This window comes from Micromys minutus (genome assembly GCF_963924665.1).
Source record: "Micromys minutus genome assembly, chromosome: 25".
NCBI classification, from domain to species: domain Eukaryota; kingdom Metazoa; phylum Chordata; class Mammalia; order Rodentia; family Muridae; genus Micromys; species Micromys minutus.
In genome coordinates, this window is record NC_137960.1 from 2,875,242 (window position 1) to 2,901,754 (window position 26,513).

General features: G+C 49.7%; 2 protein-coding genes across 2 annotated transcripts; one reads left to right on the forward strand and one right to left on the reverse strand.

Moving 5' to 3' along the window:
- Positions 1–356: 356 nt before the first annotated feature.
- Positions 357–14,846, reverse strand: MSH5 (mutS homolog 5; the record flags this gene model as incomplete). Its single annotated transcript, XM_080938287.1, has 24 exons — positions 357–478; positions 789–862; positions 1,233–1,370; positions 1,455–1,598; positions 1,723–1,797; positions 2,095–2,244; positions 2,602–2,728; positions 2,813–3,002; positions 3,153–3,240; positions 3,925–4,005; positions 4,345–4,454; positions 4,740–4,812; positions 5,040–5,168; positions 7,678–7,740; positions 8,354–8,492; positions 10,104–10,149; positions 10,678–10,760; positions 12,061–12,096; positions 12,355–12,464; positions 12,611–12,732; positions 13,604–13,666; positions 13,792–13,872; positions 14,416–14,539; positions 14,709–14,846. 24 exons carry the CDS (start codon positions 14,844–14,846, stop codon positions 367–369), a joined length of 2,496 nt encoding a protein of 831 aa, XP_080794413.1. The 3' UTR covers positions 357–366.
- Positions 14,847–18,198: 3,352 nt separating this feature from the next.
- Positions 18,199–26,103, forward strand: CLIC1 (chloride intracellular channel 1). Its single transcript, XM_080938410.1, has 6 exons — positions 18,199–18,428; positions 20,338–20,447; positions 20,637–20,762; positions 20,885–20,991; positions 22,999–23,180; positions 25,824–26,103. Exons 1-6 carry the CDS (start codon positions 18,390–18,392, stop codon positions 25,983–25,985), a joined length of 726 nt encoding a protein of 241 aa, XP_080794536.1. The 5' UTR covers positions 18,199–18,389; the 3' UTR covers positions 25,986–26,103.
- The last annotated feature ends 410 nt before the right edge of the window (positions 26,104–26,513 follow it).

Genomic DNA, 26,513 nt, shown 5'->3' on the forward strand with positions numbered 1-26,513 from the left:
TCCTGACTGAATGTGTTTATTTATGAGTTTATGTGCATGTGTGGGTTATGTGGACTCCAGGTGTCCCAGAGCCCGCTGAAACTAGAAGAGGGTGTTACGTCCTCTGGAACAGGAGTCACACACAGTTGAGAACCACACCCACTTTCTCTGCAAGAGCGGCCAGTGCTTCTAACCACTGAGCATCTGCCCAGCCCGACTGTCACTGTATTTCTGAGTGACTGCTCCCTGTCCAGCTGTTGTCCTGGATGACCTAAGGAAACATCTTGATCCAAAATAAACTTTATTCCTAACACAAGATGTGCAAACTGAGAACTCTGTAGTAAGGCCTAAGAAAAGGGAAAGGCCTAGGACGTGGAGGGAGGACTCTCAAAGGATGTTGGTGGCAGCAGGAAGCACTTCCTGACTAATAAAGATGTCCAGGTCCAGGGAGGGATCTTCCAAGTCCAGTTTTAGAAACTTATCCACCAGTGCCTGGCAACTGCAGGAGAGAAAAAATCCACGTGATTTCTGGGTCACCAACTCCCTATGCAGAGGGCAGTGTCTGGGCCCAGGAAACTTGTAGCCTTATAGAGCCAAGGGTTTCAAAAGCCGCCAGGGACACTGGGTTGGTTTTCTTTGTTGTTTTCTGACAAGGTCTTTCTATGTAGCCCAGGCTGGCCTTGAACACTGGGCTTATAGGCATGGGCCACAGTCAGGTGAGGAGGAGGGCACAGGGCTGCAGGAAGCTGGCTGAGGCCTGGTGAGGGACAGCACAGGAGCTGTGGGGGGGCACAGCAGGCCCCACTCACTTTTCCATCTGTTTCCTCCTTAAAAACTCTTTCATGGGCGTGATGGGTTTCCCGCTGCGGATCAAGTCTGAGACCTAGCACAGGAAGCACAAGAAGGATGGGCGGGGCATTAGGGAAGAGGGGAAATGACGGTCAGGAGACCTGTGGGCCTAAGTGGAGTTTCAAGAGGAACAGGTAAGAGGGTACAGAGATGGCTCACAGGCTAAGAGCTCTACTGCTCTCACAGAGGACCTGGGTTCAACTCCCAGCACCCACGGGGCAGCTCACAAATCATCTGTAACTCCAGTTTCCTGAGATTTGATGTCATCTGACCTCCTTGGGCACCAGGCACATGTAGTATTCTTACATAAATTCAGGGAAAACACTCCCATGCATAAACCACTTATAGAGAGAGTGGTCTACAGGGGAGCCTGAGGTGGGGGTGCTGCACATAATGCTCATCACCTCTTTGCCACGAGCAATGAGGGGGTCAGGAAGCCCAGCCTGGGCAGCTGTGTGGGCGGCGTGGCTGGCACCGGCGACACCTTGGCAAAGCTGATAGAAGAAGACAAGGTCGTTCCCATCCTCACAAGTCTCCATGGTCTTCAAAGAGAACAAATAATGACAGTGTGCCTTCGGTCCCCTGGGACGAAGAAGGAAAAGCAGTGGTCAGAGTGACTTTCTCACCAGATACTGTACCAGGGGTCCTTGCGGCAGCAGCTGTAACTGAACAAGGCTCAGGAAGTTGGTGGCCACAAAGATGTGAGGGCAGCTGGGTCCCAGTGCTAGCCAGTGACGGAGCACAGCGGCCAGAAGTGCCAGACCATCCACCTGTCACAGGGCGGAGGTGAGAGGGCACAGCCTCCCCTCTGCCCACGAATCCCCGTTCCTTCCCTGAGCTCAGACTCCCGCCCCCGCCCCTCATTTTCCTCCACCCCCTCTCCTTCCTCCGCACCGAGTTGGTTCCCTTCCCGAATTCATCAATGAGGACCAGAGAGTGCTCCGTGGCACAGTTCACTGCTTTCGCCACCTGCTGGGCACGAGGGGAACAAGGAGCTTCCTTAGCGTCCTGGGCGGTGATGTGTCACTGTGAATAAACTCCTTCCACCGTCCACCCATCAACTTGACTCGAGCTTTCTAACAGCCGCTCTCACTTGCCCAGCCTTCGCCTGCCGGCTGAGAGGTCACCAAGGGCATCTGTTTGATGGCGTTATGGCCTCCAGCCTGACCTGAGTGATCCCCTGCGGCCCCCAGTGCAGATGACATGCACCTGAGGAAATGTGTTCCTGCCCAGTTATCCCCTCCCCCTCCTTCTGCTCCCTTTAACCTGGTTGAGATCAATCATGAAGGTGGAGAGACCGAGGGAGATGGACTCGCAGCTGTGAATTCGAGTGAAGATGGCATCGATAACCCCAATCTCGGCCTCCTCTGCGGGCACAAAGCTGCCCACCAGGGCCATGAAGGTGATCAAGCCCACCTGGGCAGGGAAGACGGAACATGGGCCTGTTACCGAGCTATGGGCAAAGTAAAAGTGGGTCTCAACTAAAGACATGAATGACAGATTAGAGAGGACACAGTGAAACAAAAGAACAGAGACATGGAACACGCTGTTTCCCGGGTCCTGACTTCAGAATGAACTCTAGAGTGTCAGGGTTGTGGGTAAAGGTCAACGAGGGAATGGCATGGGGTCCATATGGAGGTGGGTCCAGAACCTGTGGCCATGGGAAATCTATCCTAAAGAACAAGGACATGCACTGTGGGGAAGCAGGGACTCAGCTTGGCTGGCGGAGGAGGTGAGGGAGATGCCGGACTCCTAAGCTGTGCGGCCCCTTACCTGTTTCAGATATATGCTTTTCCCTGAGGAGTTGGGTCCAGTGATGACTTTGACCCTCCCCTGGTCCCCACCACAGTCTGTGGAGTTGGGCACAAAGGTTCGTGCGCACAGTTCCATCAGAGGATGCCTGTGGTGGGGAGAGAAACATTGCAGTTTGTGGATCTAGGGGATGAATCCGCCAGCAGGGGGTGGAGCCTCACTCCGCTCTCACCTGCCATTCTTGATCCGTACTCCTTGGATGCAGGGAGAGTAATGTGGCCTTGAATAGCCATAGTCCCGGGCAACACTGGCAAGAGCCAACAGGACATCCAGGCGGGAGGCAAGGTCCAATACCCGAGTCAAGACCGAAGCCCGTGCCAGCACCTGACACTGCAGCTGGTACATCAGCAGGGTCTCCTGGTCTGGGAAAGTGAAGGAGACAGGGAGGGGCATAGAAAGATCTGGAAATAGGCATGCAAATGCAGTGTGAAACTCCCAGAACCATTCAGAGGGGCCAGTGTGAGGGCTGGTCTGTTAGAGCAGCCTGCTCCCGCCCACCACAGGCTCCTCACCCCGGATCTCGCAGTGCAAGTCCCCCAGCAGTGCGTCCAGCTCTTTGGTCCGGGTGCTACGATAGTGCAGCTTGTCCTCTGAGAGAAACTGGGTGCAAGGAGGCCAAGCTCCGGGCTTTTTGTTTTGTTTGGGGACAGGGTTTCACTCTGTAGCCCTGGCTGGCCTGCCCCTCACCGAGATCCACCTGCCTCTGTCTCCAGAGTGCCGGGATTAAAGTTGTGATCACAAGCCAGGCAGTGGTGGCCCACACCTTTAATCCCCAATGCTGTGAGGCAGGGGCAGGGGGATCTCTGTGAGTTGCAAGCCAGCCTGGTCTACAGAGTGAGTTCCAGAACAGCCAGCACCACACCACCACACACAGAGGCTTCTCATCCCTCAGTTCCTCTCTCTTCTCCACCTGCCTGGGCCTCCTCCCAACTCCTCTTCTGACTCAGGACTGGCAAAGATTCTTAAGCTACAAAAATGATCCCATATCTTGTTCAGTGCTGATGAGCTGAGACCCTTCTTCGAGCTTCTTTATTTTTATTTTTAAAAAAGATTAATTTATTCATTATATAAAAGCACACTGTAACTGTCGTCAGACACACCAGAAAAGGGCATCAGATCCCATTACAGATGGTTGTGAGCCACCATGTGGTTGCTGGGATTTGAACTCAGGACCTCTGGAAGAGCAGTCAGTGCTCTAACCACTGAGCCACCTCTTCATTTTTTCCAGCTCCTTATCACCTCTTTATCACACTCCTCCCACCACGGAGAGGTCAAGACACTTACCATGAAGTCTAGTCCCTCAATCTCAAAGTCACTGGCCTCCACCATGAAAGGCAAGCGGGGAATGGAAAGAAGGAAGCCAATCTGGGGAGTGAAAGGAGACAGAGTGGGCAGTAACCTACTGAGCATCTCTGGTCCTCGAGGAAACCTAGACACCACTGGGATCTTCCATTCCTCGGTCAGAGACTAATGCCCAAAGGTATTCATGTCCCTGGGTTTAAGGATGACCGGGTATGGCAGAGGGTGTCTGTCACCCACTGACTGGCAGGATCCATTTCGCTCATCTGGCTGGTGCCACTTCCTCCCTTTGCTCTCCACATGGACCTATGACTGCACACATGAGTAGCTGCTCTCCCTTCCAGCACTGAGAGGCATTCACGTGTCGCTGGGACTCCTGGAGACCTCACCTCTCCCCGCACTCACCAGAGGGATGTAGATGACACTGCATGAGGGGATGCAAGAGTCCAGGTTCTCCAGCTCCTTCTGAGCAACTTCAGTCAGGAAGCTTGGAAGCCCCATTAGCCTTCGCTTTTCTTGGTGTGTAGAAAATTATATACATATAAAAAGATAAGGTCCGGGAGGATTAAGGTTCAAAGCCAACTCTGGCCACATGAAACTATTTTTTAAGAATTCCTGAACATCTGGGCATGACTAGCTCATGCCATCAGAGTCCCTGTCTCAACAGCAAAGGAAGATCTTTATTCTGGCTGCAAAGCTCATTCCCATTTATGGTGTCTAGCCAAGAATGGATTCCATGGTTGACCTAAGACCCCTATATTGGGACCCCCACATCCAGGACCCCCACACCCAGTACTCACTGGCATCTACTTCAGGATCTATGTTGGGGAGGACTGTGAAGCGATTTTCAGCAAGACTTTCCTCAAAGTCCACCTGAGGAGACAGATTAGATGTCTAGCTTCTTAGCATCCAGCACACTCTCTGTCCAGTCCCCAGATCCCCCTTTGATTCTCATCTTCAGACACTTCCTCTGAGCACACTGTTTGGTCACCAGGCAATATCTCCCATGCATCCCTACCGTATACCACATTCCCCAGACCCTCTCTACCCTTCCATCGGCTCTATCCATCCTCCTCCTTGCATGTCTGGCTTCCACTCACCACCTTCCCGATGAGGCTGGCGATGTGGTGCAGGTCATCAGAGAACTCCTGGGCAATGTCCTGGAAGAGCTGGATGGACTGGGGCAGGGAACGGCAGGCATCCCTCAGGCCGAGGGCGCTGTACACTGTCTGCAGGAGAGATGACTGAGGAAGGTGAGCCCACCCAGGGGAGCTGTGGCCCCAGGGAGGGGACGTGGACAGGGCAAGACACACAAAATCCAATGGTGAACACTGAGAAGTTATCAAAGGCAAAAAGACACACAAATGAAAAATACATAGAGAGCAGGGTGTGATGGTGTGTCTGTAACCCCAGTGCCCAAGGGGCAGAGGCAAGTGGGTCTCTATGAGTTCGAGGCCAGCTTGGTCTACAGAGTGAGTTTCAGGACAGCCAGGGCTGCACAGATAAATCCTGTCTCAAAAAACAAATAAAAACAAAAAACAAACCAAAAAAAGAAAAAAAGAAAGAAAAGAAAGAAAGGAAAAACTATGGAGAGAAAAGAAGATTATTAGATTAAACTTCTACAAGAGGAGGACAAAAAATAAATAGGAATAAAAGTCAAGAAAAGGGGTGGGGAGATGGCACGTGAGTAGAGGTGAGGGCTGCCAAACCTGACAGCCTGAGCTCAGTTTCAAGGTGAGGCCGCATGTGCGGGGAGAGCCTCACAGGCCATTACAGTCTGCCTTCCACAGGAACCTCACTGCACGTGCAAACACAAACACACACTAAGGAGTTAAGCGGGTTTTAGAAGCCAGGAAGGAAGTAAATGAGGAGAGGCAGAGAGATGGCCAGAACCTTGAGAACTAACTCTCCAGGGCAAGGCCAGTGACCAGAAGCTGATGTAACCACATCTGACTGAGCTGTGCTCAGAGCCAGAGGGAGTGTCCCTCTGAGAAGAGCCATATACACTGCACAAGTCAAGGGCTGAGACAAGCGGCAGACATTGATCCTGATAAAGCAGACAGCTGTACCACTGACAAAGTACAAAATGACAAGTCTAGCGGGGCCTGACTGTTAGGGAAGCCTCTTCACAGAACAGGAAATGAGATGGGTCTTGAATAAAAATTCCAAAGTCAGCTGAGAACAGCAACAGAGCAAACGAACAGAAGAGGGAGAGGCAGCGACCCACACTGAGGCGCTGGGGCCACCTTCTAGGTTTCACTGTGAGTCAGAGCAGCCCTGTGGTGTTGGGCACTGCCTCCACTTCCAGTTCATAGATGAGCAGTCTGGAAGCACAAGAGGCAAAGGCAGCCTCAACTTTCACAGCAAATTAATGAACCAATTCTCACCACGGAACACTGTTTATTCTGAGATAAGATCACACTAAGTTACCTACAGAGTTCCCCCCCTCCCCGTAGCACAGGCTAGCCCTGTGCTTCTTTTGCTTTGGGGGCACAAGGTCTCCTGGGTGTAATGTCGAAAGTCTGTAATCCCACACTCTGGAAGCTGAGGCAGGTGGATCACACACGTTCAAGGTCAACTTGGATGACATACTGCGTTTGAGAGTAGCCTGTGCTGTATTTTGAGATCCTAACTCAAAAGTAATCAACCAAAAAAAGCAAAAGTCAGTGCTTACAATGCAGAGACAAAAGGATTGCTACAAGTTTGAGGCTAGCCTAGTCTACACAGAAAGTTCCAGGATGTACAGTGCTACACAGTGAGACCCTGGCTCAAACTAGATAAGTAAATATTTTAAAGCACTGATAGGCTGCCATGAGGGCTAGGAATCTAGCTCAATGACAGACCATCTGCCGAGCATATGTGAAGTTCTAGGTTCAATGCCTAGCACACAATTGTTTTGTGATTATATAGGTATTAATATTAAGGAAAACTAAATGAGTTATACAATAACTCTAGGGGCTGGAGAGGGCTTCCGGTTAACAACACGGACTGTTCTTCCAGAGGTCCTGAGTTCAATTCCTAGCAACCACATGGTAGCTCACAACCACTCCTGTTCTAGGGGATTTGATGCCCTTTTCTGGCCTTTCCAGGTTAGTCGTGAACATGTGCAGAGGCAAACACTCCTACATATCAAGTGAAGTTTTACAGGTAGAGGTGGACGTGGCAGAGTACACCTTTAGTCCCACCACTGGGAGGTCTGTGAGGTCGAGGACACAGCCTAGTCTACAAACAGAGTCCAGGATAGCCAGGGCTACACGGAGAAACCCTGTCTCTAAAACTCCAAAAATAAATAAATAAAAAAGAAAAGGCAAGCAGGCAAGGAAGACAGATGAGTGGAACGCGGGGTGTGGAGGGGACCTCGTAGCTCTGACACTGAGCAGCAGTGTCAGCACCAACTTTGTGACAATCACAACACACGGATAGAACGTGATGGTTGGAGATGAAGAGTGCTGAGTCACAGTTGAAGCCGAATGCTCGGCTACAAGAGGAGTAATTGTACTATTCCCTGAAAATAGTTTTGCTATTTCTGCAACACTGAGTTTAAAAGAAACATCAGTGAGTGAAGTGTGGCAGGGTGTCCCAAGAGAAGGCCTAGACACAGGACATGAAGGCTTGACTAGAACGTCTGACCTAAAAAGGGAAGCCTGCAAATCCCAGAACTTGGGGTTTGGAGCAGGGGGATCCTAAGAGTGAGGCTTCCCAGGCTACATCTTGACTCAAATAAAACCGAGACCTTACCTTGTAGAGTACCTGCCAGTCGCTGACCTTGGTGTGGGACAACTTCATGCGTTTCAGAATCAGCTATAAGCAAAAAGACAGCTATGGTTTGCCATTTGCCATCTGATGCCGTTTAAGGTACTCAGTCCAGGTGGGAGAGATGCTCTTTCAGAGGACCAAGGTTTGGTTCCCAGCACCCACACCAGGAGGTTCCCAGCCACCCACAACTCCAGCTTTAGGTGATCCACCATCGTATTCTGGGCTCTGTAGTCACCCACACTCACATATGTGTGCTCCTAGTCACGCCTAATTTCTGTTTGTTTTGTTTGAGACAGGGTCTCATTAGGTAGCCCTGACTGAATTGGAACTTGCTCTAGAGACCAGGCTGGCTATACATGCATATACTTGAAAATAAATCCTGGGCTGTATGTGGTAGTGCAGGGCTACACAGTGAGACACTATCTCAAAAAAAAAAAAAACAAAAAACAAAACCAAATAGCCAAGTGTGGTGGTGAATAGTTTCACTACCAGCTCTTGGGAGGCAGAGGCAGGTGGATCCCAATGAGTTCCAGGTCATGCACTGTTACACAGTGAGACCCTATCCCAAAACAAAAAACCAACCAAACTAAATTTTAATAAATTTTGTTCTATAAGCCACCAGCCACCAGCCCCACCCTGATCTCTGCCCTGGGCTCACGGGCACGTTCTTGATGTGGCTCAGGAGCCGGTGCATCATCTGGGCCATGTCCAGGTTCTGAGGCATCAGGAAAAACTGAATGACATCCAGACGGGAATTGAGCTCCCTTAGCTCCTGGGTCGGACGTGTAAACCATAGCCTGGAGGGTGGGAGTTGGGACGGGAAGGTTACAAGTGTCTCATCTTCATTTTGCTTGGAAGTCTTTGGGGAGTGTGGTACTGTGTGGCTGCAGCACACGACAGGAATGAACTAACAGCAAGTGCAAGGGGGCTCCTTACACACTGAAACTTGCCGGAGTCACCGTGACTGTGCATCATGGCTGTGACGGACGAGACCGTGTGTCACTCCATGTGGAGATGTGGAGCATGTCAGTGTTTGAGAGGGGACAGTGTCCTGTGGCATTTGTGTGCCAACACTGTGCTCTCTGCAGCTGAGTGGGAGACGGAGAGTCAGCATGAGTCGGCTGTGTGGAGCCAGTATCTTAGGGAAACAGCACAGACAAACCCATGCTCTTCCTGTGTGAATGCCTGTAACTCAGTCCCTCTCCCCCCAACTCCCTTCCATCCTTCCCTCTTTTGACAAAGTTTAGGGCTAAGTCAAGGCTTACTCACTACCTAAGCCACACATACTGAGTCATACCCTCAGCCTAAAGGGTTTTTTTTTTTTTTGAGACAGGGTTTCACATAGTTCAGACTGGTCTCAAACTTGCTATATCAAGGTTGACCTAGAATTCCTGCTCCTCCAGCTTCTATTTCCTAGAATTTGCTGGAATTACAGGTGTTTGTCACAGTCCCCTTCCCAGCCTGCTGTTTTGTGTGTTATTCAGTATCCCTATTTGAATGCAGATGTCATGGAGAGAACTATTTATGGGGTTCAGGTTGCTAGGGCTGTGCAGAAAGAGCCTTTACCTGTGGAGCTGTCCCATCAGCCCCTAGCCTGTACTTCTTTCTTCATTTCTTCCTTCCCTCTTGCTTTTTGTAAAGATGTGTGTGTGTGTGTGTGTGTGTGTGTGTGTGTGTGTGTATGAGCATGCACGTGCCATATGCAGAAGACGGAGGACAACTTGTGTGAATTGGTTTTTTTCTTCCATCATGTGAGTTCTGGGACTAGAGCTCAGGTAACCAGGTTTAGTAGCAAGTGTGTCTACCCACTGAGCCTCACTATACCTGTCTACTCAGCTCACAATTCCATTTTGTTTTGGTTTTTGTTCTTTTGAGACAAGGTCTCACTATGTAGCCCTGACTCACCCGGAACGACATCTGCACCCCCCACCCCCGTGGCTATGCCCAACTCATCTTACAACTCTTTATAATGGTTATCTCTTAGTAGAAAAAGTTGATTTGACCCTTAAAATGAGATCAATTTTTGACATGGGTGATCAGAATACAGTACAGTATATCTAGTAGAAAAGGATTCACAGGGAGTTTGGGGATGTGATCCTGAAAATTAAAACTGAGGCGACTATAGGTGCCGTGATCAGTGTGTCACCTTGACACAGTCTAAAATTGCTTCTGCGAATACTATGAGGGACTGTCTGCTTCTATTCTGTGATGCGGGAGAACCCGGGTGTTTGCATCTGTGCCGAGAGCACACAGTGAAGAGTATTGGCTGCTGCACTGGGTTCTAGATGGGCAGTTGGTATGTCTAGTACTACTAACTGAAGTCATGTTTGTCACGGGCTATAGACTGTTAACAGGCTTCAGTGTTCAGTGTGCATTTGTTTATAAACCTATGTCTGAGGCCCACTCACCTGAGCAGCTTCTGTCCCCACCTACTGCGACATCTGTTAAGGATTCCTGTGGGGTACGCATAAGGAGTGAACTTGTTACAAGGCAGGTCAGTCTGGAGGCCCAGATATGGGACACAAAAGCAGCCAAATTTGGTGTCTGGCTACAAATTAGGGCCTAGATTATCATGTGAGGGTGGAAAAGGGGACACTCAGCCAGGGAAATATATAAATGGGCAAAGCCACAAACGCCCATCACAATATGTAAAAGCTGAGCACTTGAGCCACATCCCTAATATACTTCAAAACCAGACGAACCAGATAAAAACTATACAGTTCAGTTCTAAAACTCCTCAATCAGTGGACACACTCATACAAAGCCAGAGACTTAACACAGTATTGGTTAGGTCCCACTGACAAGCAAATTACACTGTATGGCCAGAGTCCATAAAGGAGCTCAAGTCAGGTGGGCAGAGACGGGGATACCTGGGCGGGTGTGGAAGAGACATTTGGCAATGCCAGTGAAGCCAGAAGAGAGCCCGCATATGGCTATAGTCAATGTTTTCTAGCATGTTTTCGGAGTGGGGGGTGAACCTACCAAAGAGGCTGAGTCCCTCCTTCAGCCCACTGGCTACTTTGTACACCGAGGGGTGAGACTCACTCTTGAAAATCTGTAGAACACTGTCACAGAGAAAGGGAGTAGTCTGAATTTCTGTACATTCCACACATGGTATATGCATGTGCATACATGTTTGTTTTTGAGACAGGGTCTATGTAACCCTGGCTATCCTGGAACTTACTATGTAGACAAGGCTGGTCTCAGACTTACAGAAAGCCCCGTGCCTCTCCTTCTCAGTGCTGGGATTAAAGGTGAGCCAGCACACTTGCCTCTGCACATATTTGTATGCAGGTGAACATGCTCCTGAACATATGCACAAGCCCTTCCTCTGTCTTGTTCTCTTTTAAGACAAAGTCTCTCATTGAACCTGGAGTTCAACCACTTTCTTTGGCTAAGCTGGCAACCAGCAAAACCCAGCAGTCCAAGACCCACCCACTCCAGCACCGAGATTACAGGCACACAAACCACAGTGACTTTTTATGCAGATGCTGACAATCCGAACTCAGATCCTCAAACTTGAGTAGCAAGAGCCATTGAACCATGTTCCCATCCATACTGTAATGAACCTTTTATAATAGAGAGGGTTGAGAACTAGGAAATGAGATTCTAAATTAATAATAAGCTGTTTATTTCATGCTTAGCAACAATAATCTCCATGTGTGGTTTATTACTCACTTTTGTTTGCCTTAACTTCTCACCTTAGAAAAGTAAATAAAAGCCAGGTGTGGTGGCTCACACCAGTAAACCAAGCACTCAAAAGCAGAGGCAGGCAGGGTGTTTGAGGCCAGCTGGTCTAGATAGTGGGTTCCAGAACAGCCAGGGCTACGCAGAGAGACCCTGTCTCAGGAAAGAGGAAAAAAAAAAAAAAAACCACCGAGGGCTGGAGAGATGGCTCAGTGGTTAAGAGTATTAACTGCTCTTCCAGATGTCCTGAGTTCAATTCCCAACAACCACATGGTGGCTCACAATCATCAGTAATGGGATCCGATGCCCTCTTCTGGTATCTGAAGTCAGATACAGTGGACTCATATAAATAAATCTTAAAAAAAAAAAAAAAAAAAAAAAAAAAAAAAAAAAAAAACCTGAGAAGAAGGAAAGGGTGGACTGAAGTGTCACTTAAGAGCTTGCTGAGCAGGCACCAGTCCCTCAGTCCATCCAGTGTTGCAAAGAGGAAGGGTGTGATTCCTCTGTGCTTTAGCTCCTTCCCTTCTTCTATCCTCATCCACACAATCACCCTTTTCTTTCCTTCAAGGAGAAAGATCTTCACAGCCCTGGGGTTAAGGAAGCCAGAGCCTCTCAGGATTATTAGAGCCTTAGACTCAATCCTTTGTTTCTGTGGGCAGCAGCCTGTCTCCACCTCACCTGTAAGTGTCTTGATCTATGCTCACCAGATGGGTCCTGAGAACAGAAAACAGCCACAGGGACATGTCTGAGGCATGGGGTTCATCACTAAACTCCCTCAGCTCCCCTCCCTGAATATACCTCTGAGCAATCCAACCCTTCTGGTTCTCCTATGCTAGAATACTTCACCCACTGTCCTCCATCCCTACACAGACAGACAGACAGACACACACACACACACACACACACACGCCCTTTCTTCTTAGACTTCCCCAGTCCTCTTTACTTTGGTTGCGGTTTGGATGAGTCACCTACAATACAAACTTCTTAAATCCCAGGATAGGAACGCCGACACTACAGTCTTCCAGTTCAACCCCGATTCTTCTTCGACTCAGGAACTTGAGCAGACCTCCAAGTGCCCGGACCTGGGAGGGGATCAGCAGTGAAGCTGGCCAACACCAGTATCAGGAAAACTGATTTTACCGGGCTGGGGCGGTCTAGTCAGAACTCTGTCTAGGGCTGGGAGCTCATGCCTTTCCCCAGCTGCATCCCAGCCCTCACCCCAGCTCACCGTGAGGACACAGTCAAAGGGAATAATGGAGGAGAGGAAAAGTATTTTCTCAGTAGCAGTCATGGACTCTGAGATGAAGGAGTAGTTTCCAGAAAGGAGACGCTGTTTGCTTATCTCTGGACCTATTTGGGGAGGATGGGGAGCAAAAGGTCTCATAGCTCCATTCTCTTGCCCCAATTTAAGAACAAGAACAAGTCTGACCACATGGCATGTCGTGTCCAAGTCCACAGAGGTGGTTAAGGAAAGGTAAAGCAAGAACCAAAAACATGGAGATGTAGTCTAATTCTCTTAGCGATTTATGATGTCTGGCTATAGGCACAACCTGAGAAAGACAAGTGACTGGGGAGAAAAATGGCTGGGATTGTCCATTTTTTAGGTTGAAAAAATAAAGAAACTAATACTACCCATTCCCTGTCCTTTTTGCAAACCTGGAAGTCTGCAAAGTAGGCATGTGCCTAATGGACCATGGTTCACAGAAACAGTGCCTTTTCCTTTTTATGCAACAAATGACTTTGGCTTAACTCCAACATTCAAAACTGTTTTAAGAGTGTAAAAGGTGGGGGGTAGGGGACTGGCTCAGTGGTTAAGAGCACCGACTGCTCTTCCAGAGGTCCTGAGTTCAATTTCCAGCAACCACATGGTGGCTCACAACCATCTGTAATGAGATCTGATGCCTTCTTCTGGTTGTCTGAAGACAGCTACAGTGTACTCATATACATAAAATAAATAAATCTTTTTTTTAAGTGTCACCACTTCATTTTCTTCCATCACTCACTCCCCCATTCCTCATATACCTAACCCCATGGCTTCTCAGTAAGTTGTTCTAAAGATGATAAGGTGCAGGAGAGATCTTGGTGGAGACTCAGGATGGGGTATGGGGAGCAGCTTTCAGATAAGGGTACACAAGGCAAGGTCTCTGATAATAGAAGCTCCTTTCAGAGGAAGAACAGAGCCCTTGAAATGGGGGCTGGTAACATAAAAGGAAGGAGCTACCAAAATCCACGCTTGGCAGAAGTATGATTTCAGGTCTCTTTGGCTCTCTGTGCTCCTGGGAGGCTGTGGAGGCAAAAGGCCAGTGTTGTACACTTCAGTCTTTGACTGTCCCATGCTCCCTCCCAGCCAGCTCTACCCTCTGTAGTAGCGTAGTTTGTTTTCATTTCCCCTTCTCTATGCATCCTTACCAAGCGTCCCTAGAAATCGAGTCATGGCCTCATCCTGTTTGGCGCTTGTAACAACAGACTGGGGGTTGACTTCATCCAGAACTTGAAAGGAGAAGGTGCCAAATGAGTCACAGGACCTCTACACTTTTGACTAAGAGGAAAGTGCCAGTTCCCCTCTGGCCACTGTCTGTTCCCCTCAAGAATTTATCTCAGCCAGGTGTGGTAGTACATGCCTTTGATCCCAGCCCCTGGGAGGCAGGGAAATCTCTGTGAGTTCAAAGTCAGCCTGGTCTACATAGTGGGTTTCAGGATAATAAGAGCAACACAGTGAGACCCTGTCTCACTAAATTTATTTTCTGTCTGTAAGGAATGCTCTGCACACTGGGAGCACCGTGGAGAATGAGACTCAGAAAAGGAACAATGGAAAGGAACAAAAGTGTCCTGGAAACTATTCGTAAAGTCATGAATGGCTTTCCAGGGACTAAATCTGTAGCATTTAACATACAGCGGGTATCTAATAAAGTTGTGTTGAATAATTAATTCCTAAAAACAGCTGACTATATAAAGTAAACTAGAGTCATGTAAGGACGTATGAGTGAACACGCTTTCCACCCCAGAGGAGAGGAATCCAGGGTTCTGTCGCACCTCTCTGGAGAAGCTTCAGGCTCTCGTGGTCTGGGGCATCTGGCATGAAGTGGATAGTAGAGTCACTGGTGTCATAGTAAGCAATGCCCAGATATCCCGAGCTCCACAGCACGCACAGATGGATCTGTCCCACAAGAAAGGAAAGATCGGTATCTGAACCCCTCGGAAGGTCGTGGTTTGGCCATCCCTTATTATTAACCATTTAGCCGAATCTCGGAGATAGTACGGGTCGTTTAGCCAACGTGAAACAGGGTCGGCTCGGTCCTTCCCCATCCTCCCCACTCCTCGGACACCTCGGCTGGCTCCTCCTCGTCCTCTTCCTCAATACCCACAGGCCCCGCCATTGGGGGCTGGGGGCTGGAGAAGCTGGCTGAGGGGACCCCGGGTTCGGGTCCCGGCGGCGTCCGGCCTGGGGTCGCTCGGAAAGCCATGGGCTCGGCGGCTCTGAGGACATGGAAGCAACACTTCAGCAGGCGGCTGGGCGGGCGGTGCGCGGGCTTTCAGGGGACAGGCGCGGGGCACTTGGAGGGCGACTCCGAGCCACTGCCCCACCCTCACTCCTGTCACTCGTGCATTGGGAGGTCTGAAGGAGCGCCGACACGTCAAGTCGCTCCCCCCACCCACGTCCCTACAGCCGCGGCGCGCTCTTCTGTCCCCACCCTACCGGGGCCGCCAACTCGCCGCGCTTTCCCGCCTTATCTGTCACCTCAGCCGCGTCGATCCAGCTCCCCGACCAACCGCCGCGAGCCTGTGGGAAGGGCCAGCCAGCCTATGGGCGTGGGGCGCGCGCGCTCGCCCCGCCCTCTCAGTCGCTATTGGCTGGAGGGGCCTGCTTAGCTACCCAACGGGAAGGCGGTGAGGCCTCTAAATGCTGATTGGTCCGTTTGCAGTGGGGGCGTTCCTAGGGTGTTCAAAATTCCCGCCCTCTGCCGTTGCTAAGCAACCGTGCCTCTGCGCTTTGATTGATGCTGGGCGGAGCCCGCCCGAAGGTCGCCCGCCGAGCTAACGTCCGCCTGGAAAAAGGGTCTGGGCGGCGGAGAGGGCCAGAGAGGGAAGGCCGACCTTAAAGGGCCAGAGGCATTCTTCCTCCTTCCTGGAGAGTGGGGAGAAGCAACATTAATTCAACCTGTGCCAGCAGCAACAGCTCGGTTAATATTTGTACCCACTAAGTTAATATTTATAAAGAACTCAGAACAGTGCCCAGCAAACAAAGTAAGCGCTTCACGAGTGTTTTAAATAAATAAGTGGAAGTAAGAACCAACTCCTGTTTCAGTCCTACTTTGCCTGTTTCCTGACTGCAGGGCATGAGTCCCACAAGAGCAATGCGGGGCTTGATTATTTTTGGACCCCTGGAGAGAAAGTTAAGTATCAGAAAGACACTAAATTCTGAAAGTAGACCTAATTAGAGCCCCTAAGGACACAGGGAATCTCTGATTGATGATCTGTCTGGATGGGAAAGGAGAAGGAAGGAGTTTCTGAGGGAGGGAAAAAAAAAAAACACTTTACAAAACAAAAAACCAAAACAATAACAACAAAAACTTCAGGGCTGGCTCAGCAGGTAAAAGTACCTTCAATTTTATCTCCAGGACTTACACAGTAGAAGGAAAAAAACTCCACACCCATGCCGCTTGTATACACACACACACACACACACATACACACACACACACACCCCACCACCACCACCACCACATAATAAAAAACTGTCCAGCTACACTGAAAGAAGGAGGTCCTGCCTGAGGTTCAGAGATGGTGTGAGGTGGCCTGGCTCTGCTGATCAGCGACTGGAAAATCCTCTTCAAAGGGGAGCAGGCCTAGGAGCTGGGTTAATGGTTACCCTTGGCAAATTATTGCGCAATGGAGTTATGGAAACCTGGAAGAGGTTATTGGTGACTGCTCTGGGGAGTGGCAGGGAGGGACACACCTTCCAAACTGGGGTGTGAAAAGATTAGTGACTGGTTTACTGAGAAGCAGAAGGCATCAGACTCAGGAAGAGAAGCCAGCAGAGGAAGAGAGGAGGAGGAGGAGTTCAGAGATAAGATGGGAGCATGAATTTTTTCTGATACAGTCCTGGCTTCAGACCCAGGAGCACCGCAGGATGGTCCCAGGAGAGAGCAGCCTGAAAAATAAAGGCCAGACAACACGTTGTGCGTAGCAAACCAGGCGCCACAGTCGATACTGATGATCAGGGCAGCTGTAACTATGAAGAGGTAGCCAAACCTGTTTGGGTCTAAAGCTTCTCCCAGAGAGATCTCACTATAAGCACATTGCCCGCTGGTCGCTGACGTCTGGGAAATAAGGCTTCATTGGAGCCATCTTTCTTATCAGTGGGAAGAGGCTCAGGTGCAGATATCAAGGGTCAGCATAATGGGAACATACTTAGAACTTAGATGGGGCTCTCGCATGAGTCAGTCTACAGCCATGTAATGTAATTCGAAAGCCCAAACACCAAGGACACTCTGCCTTTCTGGGGAGGAGAGAGATAAGCCTTCCCCCAGGGAGGAGAAAGCTCTCAGAAGAGGAAGCACAAGAGGAAACCACTAACTGCTGTCCCTGCAACACTTGCATTACTCTATCCCTCTCTGGGTCTTTCCAGTCCAGCTTTGTTTCTGTCTTTCCAAGGCCAGCATATTTTTCTTCAAATACACACACACACACACACACACACACACACACACACACACACGTTAGACTGACTGAGCAGAAAAAGATGGTTGGACAGTAGAGAAACTTAGAGTGTGGAGGTTAGATATCGGCAGACATATTTCAGATTTTTTAAAAATAGGTAGTAGAGCTCGCTTGGGCAGCCATACACTAAAATTGGAACGCTACAGAGATTAGCATGGCTCCTGCACAAGGATGCCACGCAAATCCGTGAGGCGTTCCGTATTTTTATTTGCCTGTGCTTGATCTAAAGTCATTTGCGTGGATGGGCAATTAAAAGATACTGAAGTGGAAAAAAATTAGATAGTAAAGTTATATCTTTATGCGAAAGCTAGAACCTCCAAAATCAAGGCTCCCAGGCAGAAGTTACTTTTTCCTGTCTCCTCATTTCCTGTCTTCTTCATTCATACTTAGAAGTCCCGCACGACTCAGCTCACATCTCTGAGCTTTGCTTTTTTTCTTCCTATGACAGGACCAGTCGCTACCCCACCCTCCCCAGGATGAGCCTAGTACCAGGCTGAGTCTCCAAGGCAACCTTCCCCAGTGAGAGGAGGGTAAGGGGCCCGGGCAGGGGAAGTCTGAGCATTGACACGCTTCCAAAGGACCGCCCCCTGCAGTGAAGCCTGGGCTCAGCTTCCTGTTTCCCCTGCACCAGGCCCCCTGGTCTCTCCAGGCCTGTGCTTAGGAGTGTCCTTCACCAGTCGGTATTCCTAACCGCACTATTTATTTCCTTCCCGACCCCTCCACACACACAGCACAGCGTAGACATACTGGAACTGAAAAGAACGCAGGACCCTTGCATCCTCAGACTCCCTTTCTGCGCCCTCGTGGGCAGTTCGCTAGTGTCAAGTTTCCTTGTGAGAGTGGCCACCCTTCTCATGAATGAAGCGAGGAAACTGAGGCACGAAAATGGTGCTGTGCTTAGGAATGGCCATGGAATCGAGGGCGCTTCCGGGCTTCCCTCCTAACACCTTATCCCTGGGATCCCCGAGACCTCTGGCCTCCGTCCCGGACCCACTCCCACGATCCCCGGGTCCCCTCCCCAGGTCCAGGGCGGGGCCGGCCGGTGAGTCAGCTGCTCCCAGAGCTAAACGGGAGGGACAGAGGTGGAGCCGCTGGGTGTGGGGTGCACTGGGCCGGTGGGGAAGCCACGTTGGAGCGAACCAAAGGGTCTGATCGGACTTGGGTTGCGCCGAAGGGACAGCTCTGAGTCTGGAAGAGAGAATCCCCGGCCGTGAGACCCGCCTTCCCTTGCCCCGGCCCCTCCCAGTTCCCCCAGCGACGGCTGCTTCCTGGTCCCCGACGCAACCATGGCTGAAGAGCAACCTCAGGTCGAATTGTTCGTGAAGGTAAGGACACCTTCTCTTTCTTTGGCCACTCTCAGAATTTCTTCAAGCCAATCCTCCCCTCTCCTGGGCTCCAGCTCTAACTCTCCAACCCCTTCCTCGCTGACCCCACCCCCGGCCCCGGCGCTGTTTTGCTGGGGGGTGGGGGTGACTTGTGAGACGGTAATGAGAGTTCTAGACTCGCCCTGAAAGTTGATAGAAGAGGTTTCCAACAGCCTAAAGGAGAGAAAGGTGAAGAAAGGGGTTTTTCAGGAGCGAGAGAGTGAATGGGGTACGGTGCGGGGTCCAGGGGTGTCCAGACGACAGAAGGACCAAGAAAGGGACAGTGGTGGTGTTCGAGAAGGTCAGAGAATCGTCTAGGACTCGTGGCCCTATGAAAGAAAGGAAGGAAGGAAGGGAGAGAGAGAGAGAGAGAGAGAGAGAGAGAGAGAGGAAGACGGGCGGGCAGAGAGAGAGGGAGGGAGAATAAAAATCTGGTAGGGTCGAAGGATGAGTGTGTCGCAGGGTGGAAGGGAAGAACCTTCCCGAAGCAGCACAATCAATAGCTGAGATGGCTATCCCCCAGCCGAGGGAGGCTACAGACTGTGCGGCAGGAAAGAGATTAAAGTTTAGCAGTAGTTACTTATGAAGAGAGGCGAGCTCCAAAGGGACAGGAGACTCCTTGGGGTAGACAAAAAAAAAAAAAAAAAAAAAAAAAATGCCGAGAGCTGTGGGAATGGAAGAAACCCCTCCCCACCCCATCCCACCCACCCCCTTCCCCTCCACACTATCCTCTCAGTGGGTGTGGTCAAGAAGAGATGGTTCTCTGCTTTTGGGTTGGAAACCCCTGGCTGCCGCTGTCCTCCTCTGCCTAGGCCCGTCCCCTCCCACATCACCCTTCCCCAGACCCCTTCCTCTGCGGGCAGGTCTCCTCCCAGTGCGCACATTCGCTCCCCTTTTTGCTTCTCAGCCTCCCTTTGCACTCCTTCCGTTCACCCGTTCACCTTTCTGTGTGTCCGTGTCCTGTTTCTTGTTTTGGGGTTTTTGGTTTTGTTTTGTTTTGTTTTTCTCTATGCTTTTATGTTTTTTGGGGTTTTTTGTTTGTTTGTTTGTTTTTTCCTGCTGCAGCCTTTCCCAGTTCCTTGGCCTAGGGAAGTGAACTGGAGCAGCCTGGGTCCGCCCCTTAGGTGTGGTCCCCACCTCACACTCGCCTCCAGGGGCTATTTTTACCCTGGGTGAGGTGATGCTGTAGAGATCCTGGCCCTGTGTCCTGTGCGGACGATCTTGGAGAACCAGAGAACCAGAGTGAGGGCTTGGAGAACTGTAAGGGTGGCTGTGGCTGGGGCTGCGGCTGTGGCTGCCTAGGCCTCTGTGTATATAGGTCCCTGCCCCCACTTCCTTGCCAGGAAGGAAGCTGCTGAGGCCTGAAGACACAGAAATGAATCACTCTCAGTCTAGGGGGAGGTGTCCCTTGGGGGATGAGGTCACCTGCATCCAATTAGCGAATTGCCCCCTTTGTTAGGCCCTCCATATCTCTAAGGTGAGGTTAGGTCAGTCCTCAGGCTCAGCTTCCAGAAACAGCTTGGATAGATGTTTAGAGAATGGGGACCCTGGTTTCCAAACCCTGCCCTACCCCTCTGCTCCACTGTGGAAGACCTAGTATTCAATTCCGACCCCACAAGTCCTCTTAGTCTTTGCCTTTTGAATGCTGATTCTCAAACTAGCCAAGACTTAACTGTTTCTATGCCTCCTCCCACCTGTCAATCACAGGGATGCCACCAGCCTACCTTTGCTGATCCAGGTCCAAAGGGGTAAATAATTCCGCTCTGGGGGTCTTAGAGGTCACACTGTTTGTCAGAACTAGCAGGAGGTTCAGCCTGTTAAAGATGGGGTACACCGCCAGGCCTAACGTTGGGGTTTGGTTGTTTTTCAGGCTGGGAGTGATGGCGCCAAGATTGGGAACTGCCCCTTCTCCCAGAGACTGTTCATGGTGCTGTGGCTCAAGGGAGTCACCTTCAACGTTACCACCGTGGACACCAAGAGGTGGGCCCACTCCTGCCCCTTTAAATATCCCTTGAGTAGACGCATGTGCACATGTATGCGCATGCGCACCCACATGACCCCTTCTACCTTAAACCTGTCTGGGACAAATTTATTTCTTCTATATCCCGAGTTCCCTGTTTCTGATTGCCCCCCCCCCCTTTCCTTCTTGACACGTGGCCCCTTCTCCAGACGGACAGAGACGGTGCAGAAGCTCTGCCCCGGTGGGCAGCTCCCGTTCCTGCTCTACGGCACGGAAGTGCACACGGATACAAACAAGATCGAGGAGTTCCTGGAGGCTGTGTTGTGCCCTCCCAGGTACTGAGAAACGTGGAAGGAAAGCGGGGAGGCTTTGCAGAACAAAGGTTGAAGAGGGGAGACGGGTGGCCTTAGGGCAGAGTCCCCCAGAAAGGACTTTATCTTATCCCTCTGCCTTCCAGGTACCCAAAGCTGGCTGCTCTGAACCCTGAGTCCAACACCTCCGGGCTGGACATATTTGCCAAGTTTTCTGCATACATCAAGAACTCAAACCCAGCCCTCAATGATAGTGAGTCTTATGGGTCAGGGGTTTGGGTCCTACAGAGGACTCTAGGGTTGGGCACCAGGAGCCCCTGTGAGCTCGGCTGTCAGGGAGATGGAGTGGATGTTCCCAGACCTCTGACCCCCCATTCCTGTCTTACCCCCTAACCTCCCTGCTGTCTCTTCACACACACCAGAAGAGGGAGTCAGATCTCATTACGGATGGTTGTGAGCCACCATGTGGTTACTGGGAATTGAACTTAGGACCTCTGGAAGAGCAGTCAATACTCTTAACCTCTCAGCCATCTCTCCAGCCCTAGGAGTTTGTTTTATTTTTATGTATATGAGTGTTAGTCTGTATATCTCTGCACCATGTGCCCTGAAGAAAGTGTTAGGTTCCCCGGGACTGGATTGGAGTTACAGATGTTGGCCTGGAACCAAACCTCAGGTCCTTTGCAAGAACAGCCAGTGCTCTTAACACTGAATGGTCTCTACAGTCCCGAGACCAGCATTTAAATCAGGTACTGGAATCTGAAGCTCAATTCTTAGGCTTATATATCGCTGTGCTGTACCCACAAATCATCTCTCCACCTTTTAGAGTTCATTCTTTTGTTTTGTTTGTTTTTTGTTTTTGGTTCTGTTTGCTTTTGTTTTGTTTTGAGACAGGTTTCCTCTGTGTAGCTCTGTCTGTTCTGGAACTCTTAGACCAGCCTGGCCTCAAACTCAGATATCTGCCTGTCTCCACATCCTGCGCCACCACCATTCATCCTTCTCCTCCCTCTCCCTCTCCTTCTCCCCTCTCCCTTTCTTCTTTTCAAAGATGTATTTATTTGATGAAATCTAAACTGTATTTTTTTTAAAAAAATATTTATTTATTATATATGAGTACATTATAGCTGTCTTAAGACACACCAGAAGAGGGCATCAGATCTCATTACAGATGGTTGTGAACCACCATGTGGTTGCTGGGAATTGAACTCAGGACCTCTGGGAGAGCAGTCAGTGCCTCTTAATCGCTGAGCCAGCTCTTCAGCCTTACAGTTCATTCTTAGAGTGCACCGTCATATGCCCCCATCACCACAGGCACAGCAGTGTCACCAGGCTCACAGACACCCCTCTCACTACTTTGTATACTTATTATATACTTATTTAGCTTCTTGATGGAGTTGGGGAGCGATTGATTCTGAGACGATCTCCTCACCTTTCTAAATCTGCTTCCAGATCTATAGAGTGGGAATGACTTTAATTTCCTGGGTTTTCCCTAGGAAGTGGCTGCCACTTGTTTCTAGGCTGACTGAACGGCTGAGGGAGAGGATGTGACTCAGTGTACAGAGCTTGACTAGTGTGTGAAACCCTAGGCTCGATTTCTAGAGCTTTCGGGGATAAATGGCAAAGCCAGCGGCTGGGAGATGTCACCTGTGTGCTTGCCGCACAGGTGTGAGTACTGAGTACCTGTGTTTGTATGCTCAGCAGACATGTCAGAGTCTACCTGTGATGGGCAGCTACTGTGACCCCAGTGATGGGGAAGTAGAGGTAGGGGGAAGTCTGGACTCAGACTGTCCAGCTAGTCTTCTCTAATTGCTAAGCTCTAGATTCAGGGAGAGACCTGGTCTCAAAAATAAAGTGGGGACTGGAAAGATGGTCCACTGGCCAAAAGCTCCTGCAGAGGACTGGGTTTTGGTTTTTGACACCCACCTGTCAACTCCCAGCTACCTATATGTAACTCCAGTTCATGGAGATCTGAACCGGTTTCGACCCCAACCCACCAGACCACACTGGGCTCCTACATTCACAAGGTACACGAATACTCCTACAGGCTCACACACATACACATAAACAAAAGTATATAAATACACCTTTTAAAAAAGATGGTAACAATAGCATACACAGTGAAGTTGTTTTGTTTTAACCAATTTCAGGATCTCACACATGCTAAGCAGGCTTACCTCTGAGCTGTGCCCTCACATCTCCACAATTCTTGGGCAGGTTGTCTCCCCAGTGTTTAAAGTTCTGACTAGCTTCCTGTCTTGCACAGACCTAGAGAAGGGTCTCCTGAAAGCCCTGAAGGTTCTAGACAATTACTTGACATCCCCCCTCCCGGAAGAAGTGGATGAAACCAGCGCTGAAGATGAAGGCATCTCTCAGAGGAAGTTTCTGGATGGTAATGAGCTCACCCTGGCTGACTGCAACCTGCTGCCAAAGCTGCACATAGTACAGGTCAGTGGTCACCGTGGGGGAAACAGGATGAATCTCTAAGGTGAAAATGTTTTAAACTTTTTAAAAATTTATTTAATGTATATGAGTATATTGTAGCTGTCTTCAGACACACCAGAAAAGGACACCGGATCCCATTACAGATGGTTGTGAGCCACCATGTGGTTGCTGGGTCTTGAACTCAGAACCTCTGAAAGAGCAGCCAGTGCTCTTAACTGCTGAGCCATCTCTCTAGCCCCCCGTCTTTTTTTTTTTTTTAATCGCCTTTTATTCATTATAAGTGGTGGGGCACAAATGGGGTATGGAAGTGGGTTCTCGCCCTCCACTATGTAGCGGTTTGATTGAGCTTTAGTCACCTGACCTGGCTGCAGATTGCTCAGCTGAGCAGTGTCACCAGTCCAGCGGTGTGGCCTGTTGTGCCTAGGTTTCGACGTGGATGCTGAACATTCAAACTCAGGTACTCATAGCTGCATGGCAGGCATCCCGTTTCTCTGAATAGTTTCCATAGGTTGTAACCAGTGGTGGACCCTTCCCCAGGGACCACAACATATCCTTAGCAGTAGTTGCCCAAGTAAGAAAATTACATACCATGAGACAAGCCTACACAGCATCCAACCAAGAGTGGCATTCAGTTTTGCTGTGTCTGTGTACGTGTGTGTCTGTGTGTGCTTGTGTCACTGTGTGTGCTTGTGTCACTGTATGTGTGTGCCTGTGTATCTGTGCGTGTGTGTGGGCCTGCATGTTTGTGTCCAGGGTTGCTTCCAAGAAGGCTTCTCCTCCAACTGTATCACTGCCAAAAGCACAGATCAAACAAAGGATTCTCCCAGGTCTACACTGTAACTCTACACAGCCCAGGCTTCCCGAGTTGCTGTTTCCCTTCTGTCCTGATCTTAAAGCTACAGTGTAATTTAGTAACACAGCCCCTATCCACCATCAAGGGAGTAGCACCAGGCAGTAAAAATCTGGGCAAAGGGCCCATGCCTTTAATCCTTATCCTGCTACCGGCTGATTAGAGGCCAGCCTTAGCTACAGATTGACACTGTTTCAAACAATAACACCACTACACACAAAAGAACAAAAGAAAGAAAAGAAAAAGAAAAGAGAAGCAAATGATGTTCAGTCAATTTTTGTCCATAAACAGTCGAAACTGAATTGAAGATAAAACATTAAGGGATGTGAGGGCTTGGAGAGATGGCTCAGTGGTTAAGAGCACTGGCTACTCTCCCAGAGGACCTGAGTTCAAATCCCAGCACCCACATGACATCTCTCAACTGTCTGAAACTCCAATTCCAGAGAATCTGACATCTTCACTCTGAATGCATGCAGTCAAACACTAATGCACATAAAATATAGAACAAACCAACAAAAACCCATTCACATCAAGGTACTAAAAAATGACCTGAAAGTGAAAAGGAAACAAATTCATTACAAAAATGTTACTCTTTACTAATCCTTTCTGTGTGTGTGTGTGTGTATGTGTGTGTGTGTGTACTAGAAATGGAACCCAGAGCTAACCACATGCCTAGCTGTGTCTGTCTCTGCCTCTGAATATATCGTTTTAATTACGTGTAAGTGCAGGTGCCTTTGGAGGGCACGGGGTGGGGGGGCGGGGTAGATTCCCCTGGAAGTGGAGCTGCCCGGTGAGGTTACGAGGTTACTGGAAACCTAACATCTGTAAGAGCGGCCGTTGCTCTTCACCACTGAGCCATTTCTTAGCCCATCTCTTTCTTCTGTATTTTAGTTTCTTGAGACAGGGTCTTCCTATTTAGTTTTAGCAACCATGGAATTTGCTAGGTGAGTTCTAGGACAGCCAGGTTTACACAGAGAAACCCTGTCTCAGGGTAGAAGGGATGAGGATTAGTGGAGGGGAAAGAATCAGTAAGAAGTCTCTAGTGGGGCTGGAGCACTAACTGCTCTTCTTGAGGACTCAGGTTCAGTTCCCAGCACCCACATGGCAGCTAACAACCTTCTGTAACTCATACCAGAGGATCTGATGTCCTAGTGCACAGTCATACAAATAGACAAAATACCCACCCACATAAAATAAAAATAAATCTACTCAGCATGGTTGTGCGACCAGCTGAGTCCACAGAGCAAGGTCCAGGACAGCCGGAGTACACAAAGAAATTCTGTCCTGAAAAACCTAAATAAATAAATAACAATTAGGGCTAGAGAAATGGTTCAGTGGTTAAGAGCACTGGGCTCTTTTAGAGGTCCTGAGTTCAAATCCCACCAACCACATGGTGGCTCACAGCCATCTGTAATGAGATCTGATGCCCTTTTCTGGTGTGTCTGAAGACAGCCACAATGTACTTATATATAATAAATAAATGAATCTTTAAGATAAATAAATAACATCTAAAAGAATTTTTAAAGACTCTAGGCACAGGGTACGTGCCTGCAACACCAGTTCTCAGGTTGAGGAAAAAAGGTTCCAGAGATCACCCAGCCTGGGTTACCTAGAGACTGTCTCAAAACAGCGGCAGCATAAAAAAGTCTATAAAAGTCGAAGCAGAACGGTCTGGCAGTCTGGGCAGGGCTCGTTTTACCCGGCAAACCCTAAAAGAAGAGAAGATTCAGTAGCTCCAAAGCAAAGCAAGCATGTCTTCCCTGGGGCTAACATGATGACCTCTGTCCAACCTTCAGGTGGTGTGCAAAAAGTACAGAGACTTCACCATCCCAGAAGCGTTCCGCGGAGTGCATCGGTACTTGAGCAACGCTTATGCTCGGGAAGAATTCGCCTCCACCTGTCCGGATGATGAGGAGATAGAGCTGGCCTACGAACAAGTGGCCAGGGCTCTCAAATGAGCACCTTTATAAGGGTCCTTCATCTATTCTGTGCTCTCCACAGAGGCTTCCACCTTGCTACATAATGGACACACACTCAGAAATAGCCAGTGGGCAGGAAATCCGGGGCTTGTGAGGGGCCGGGGATGGGGATGGGGCTGGGGATAAGGGAAAGAATAGCGGACAAGGGTTAAGATTTTTATTTTGGGGTGGGGTGGGTAGGACAATGTATTTCAATAATAAAATACAGAATGGAAATTCTAGTGTTGTTTTTACACAAAGACAGCTTCAAATGTAGTGGACTCCCAAATGAAGGGAAGGGTCAGCGACCCTAAGCTCAGTGCTGCTGTCGGGAATTAAGGAGGGGTCTGCCATATTTTGCATCTATTAGAGGGCTGTTTCGTGGTCCATGTCACCTTTGCAGCCCCACAGTCGGGGCCAGTGGGATCTGGGTGGGCCTGGGCTGCGCTCTTGGGGCGGTGCCTGAGTTCAAGGAAGGGGGGCACTCAGCCCTGGAGGAATGGGCGCGGCCTAGCAGGGCGGAATGGG

Bases quoted from the DNA above. Each gene is read 5' to 3' on its own strand.
- CLIC1 (XM_080938410.1), top strand. From the start codon at position 18,390: ATGGCTGAAGAGCAACCTCAGGTCGAATTGTTCGTGAAG. The intron at 20,763-20,884 runs GTACTGAGAAAC...TCTGCCTTCCAG, and splicing joins GCTGTGTTGTGCCCTCCCAG to GTACCCAAAGCTGGCTGCTC. The intron at 20,992-22,998 runs GTGAGTCTTATG...TGTCTTGCACAG, and splicing joins AAACCCAGCCCTCAATGATA to ACCTAGAGAAGGGTCTCCTG.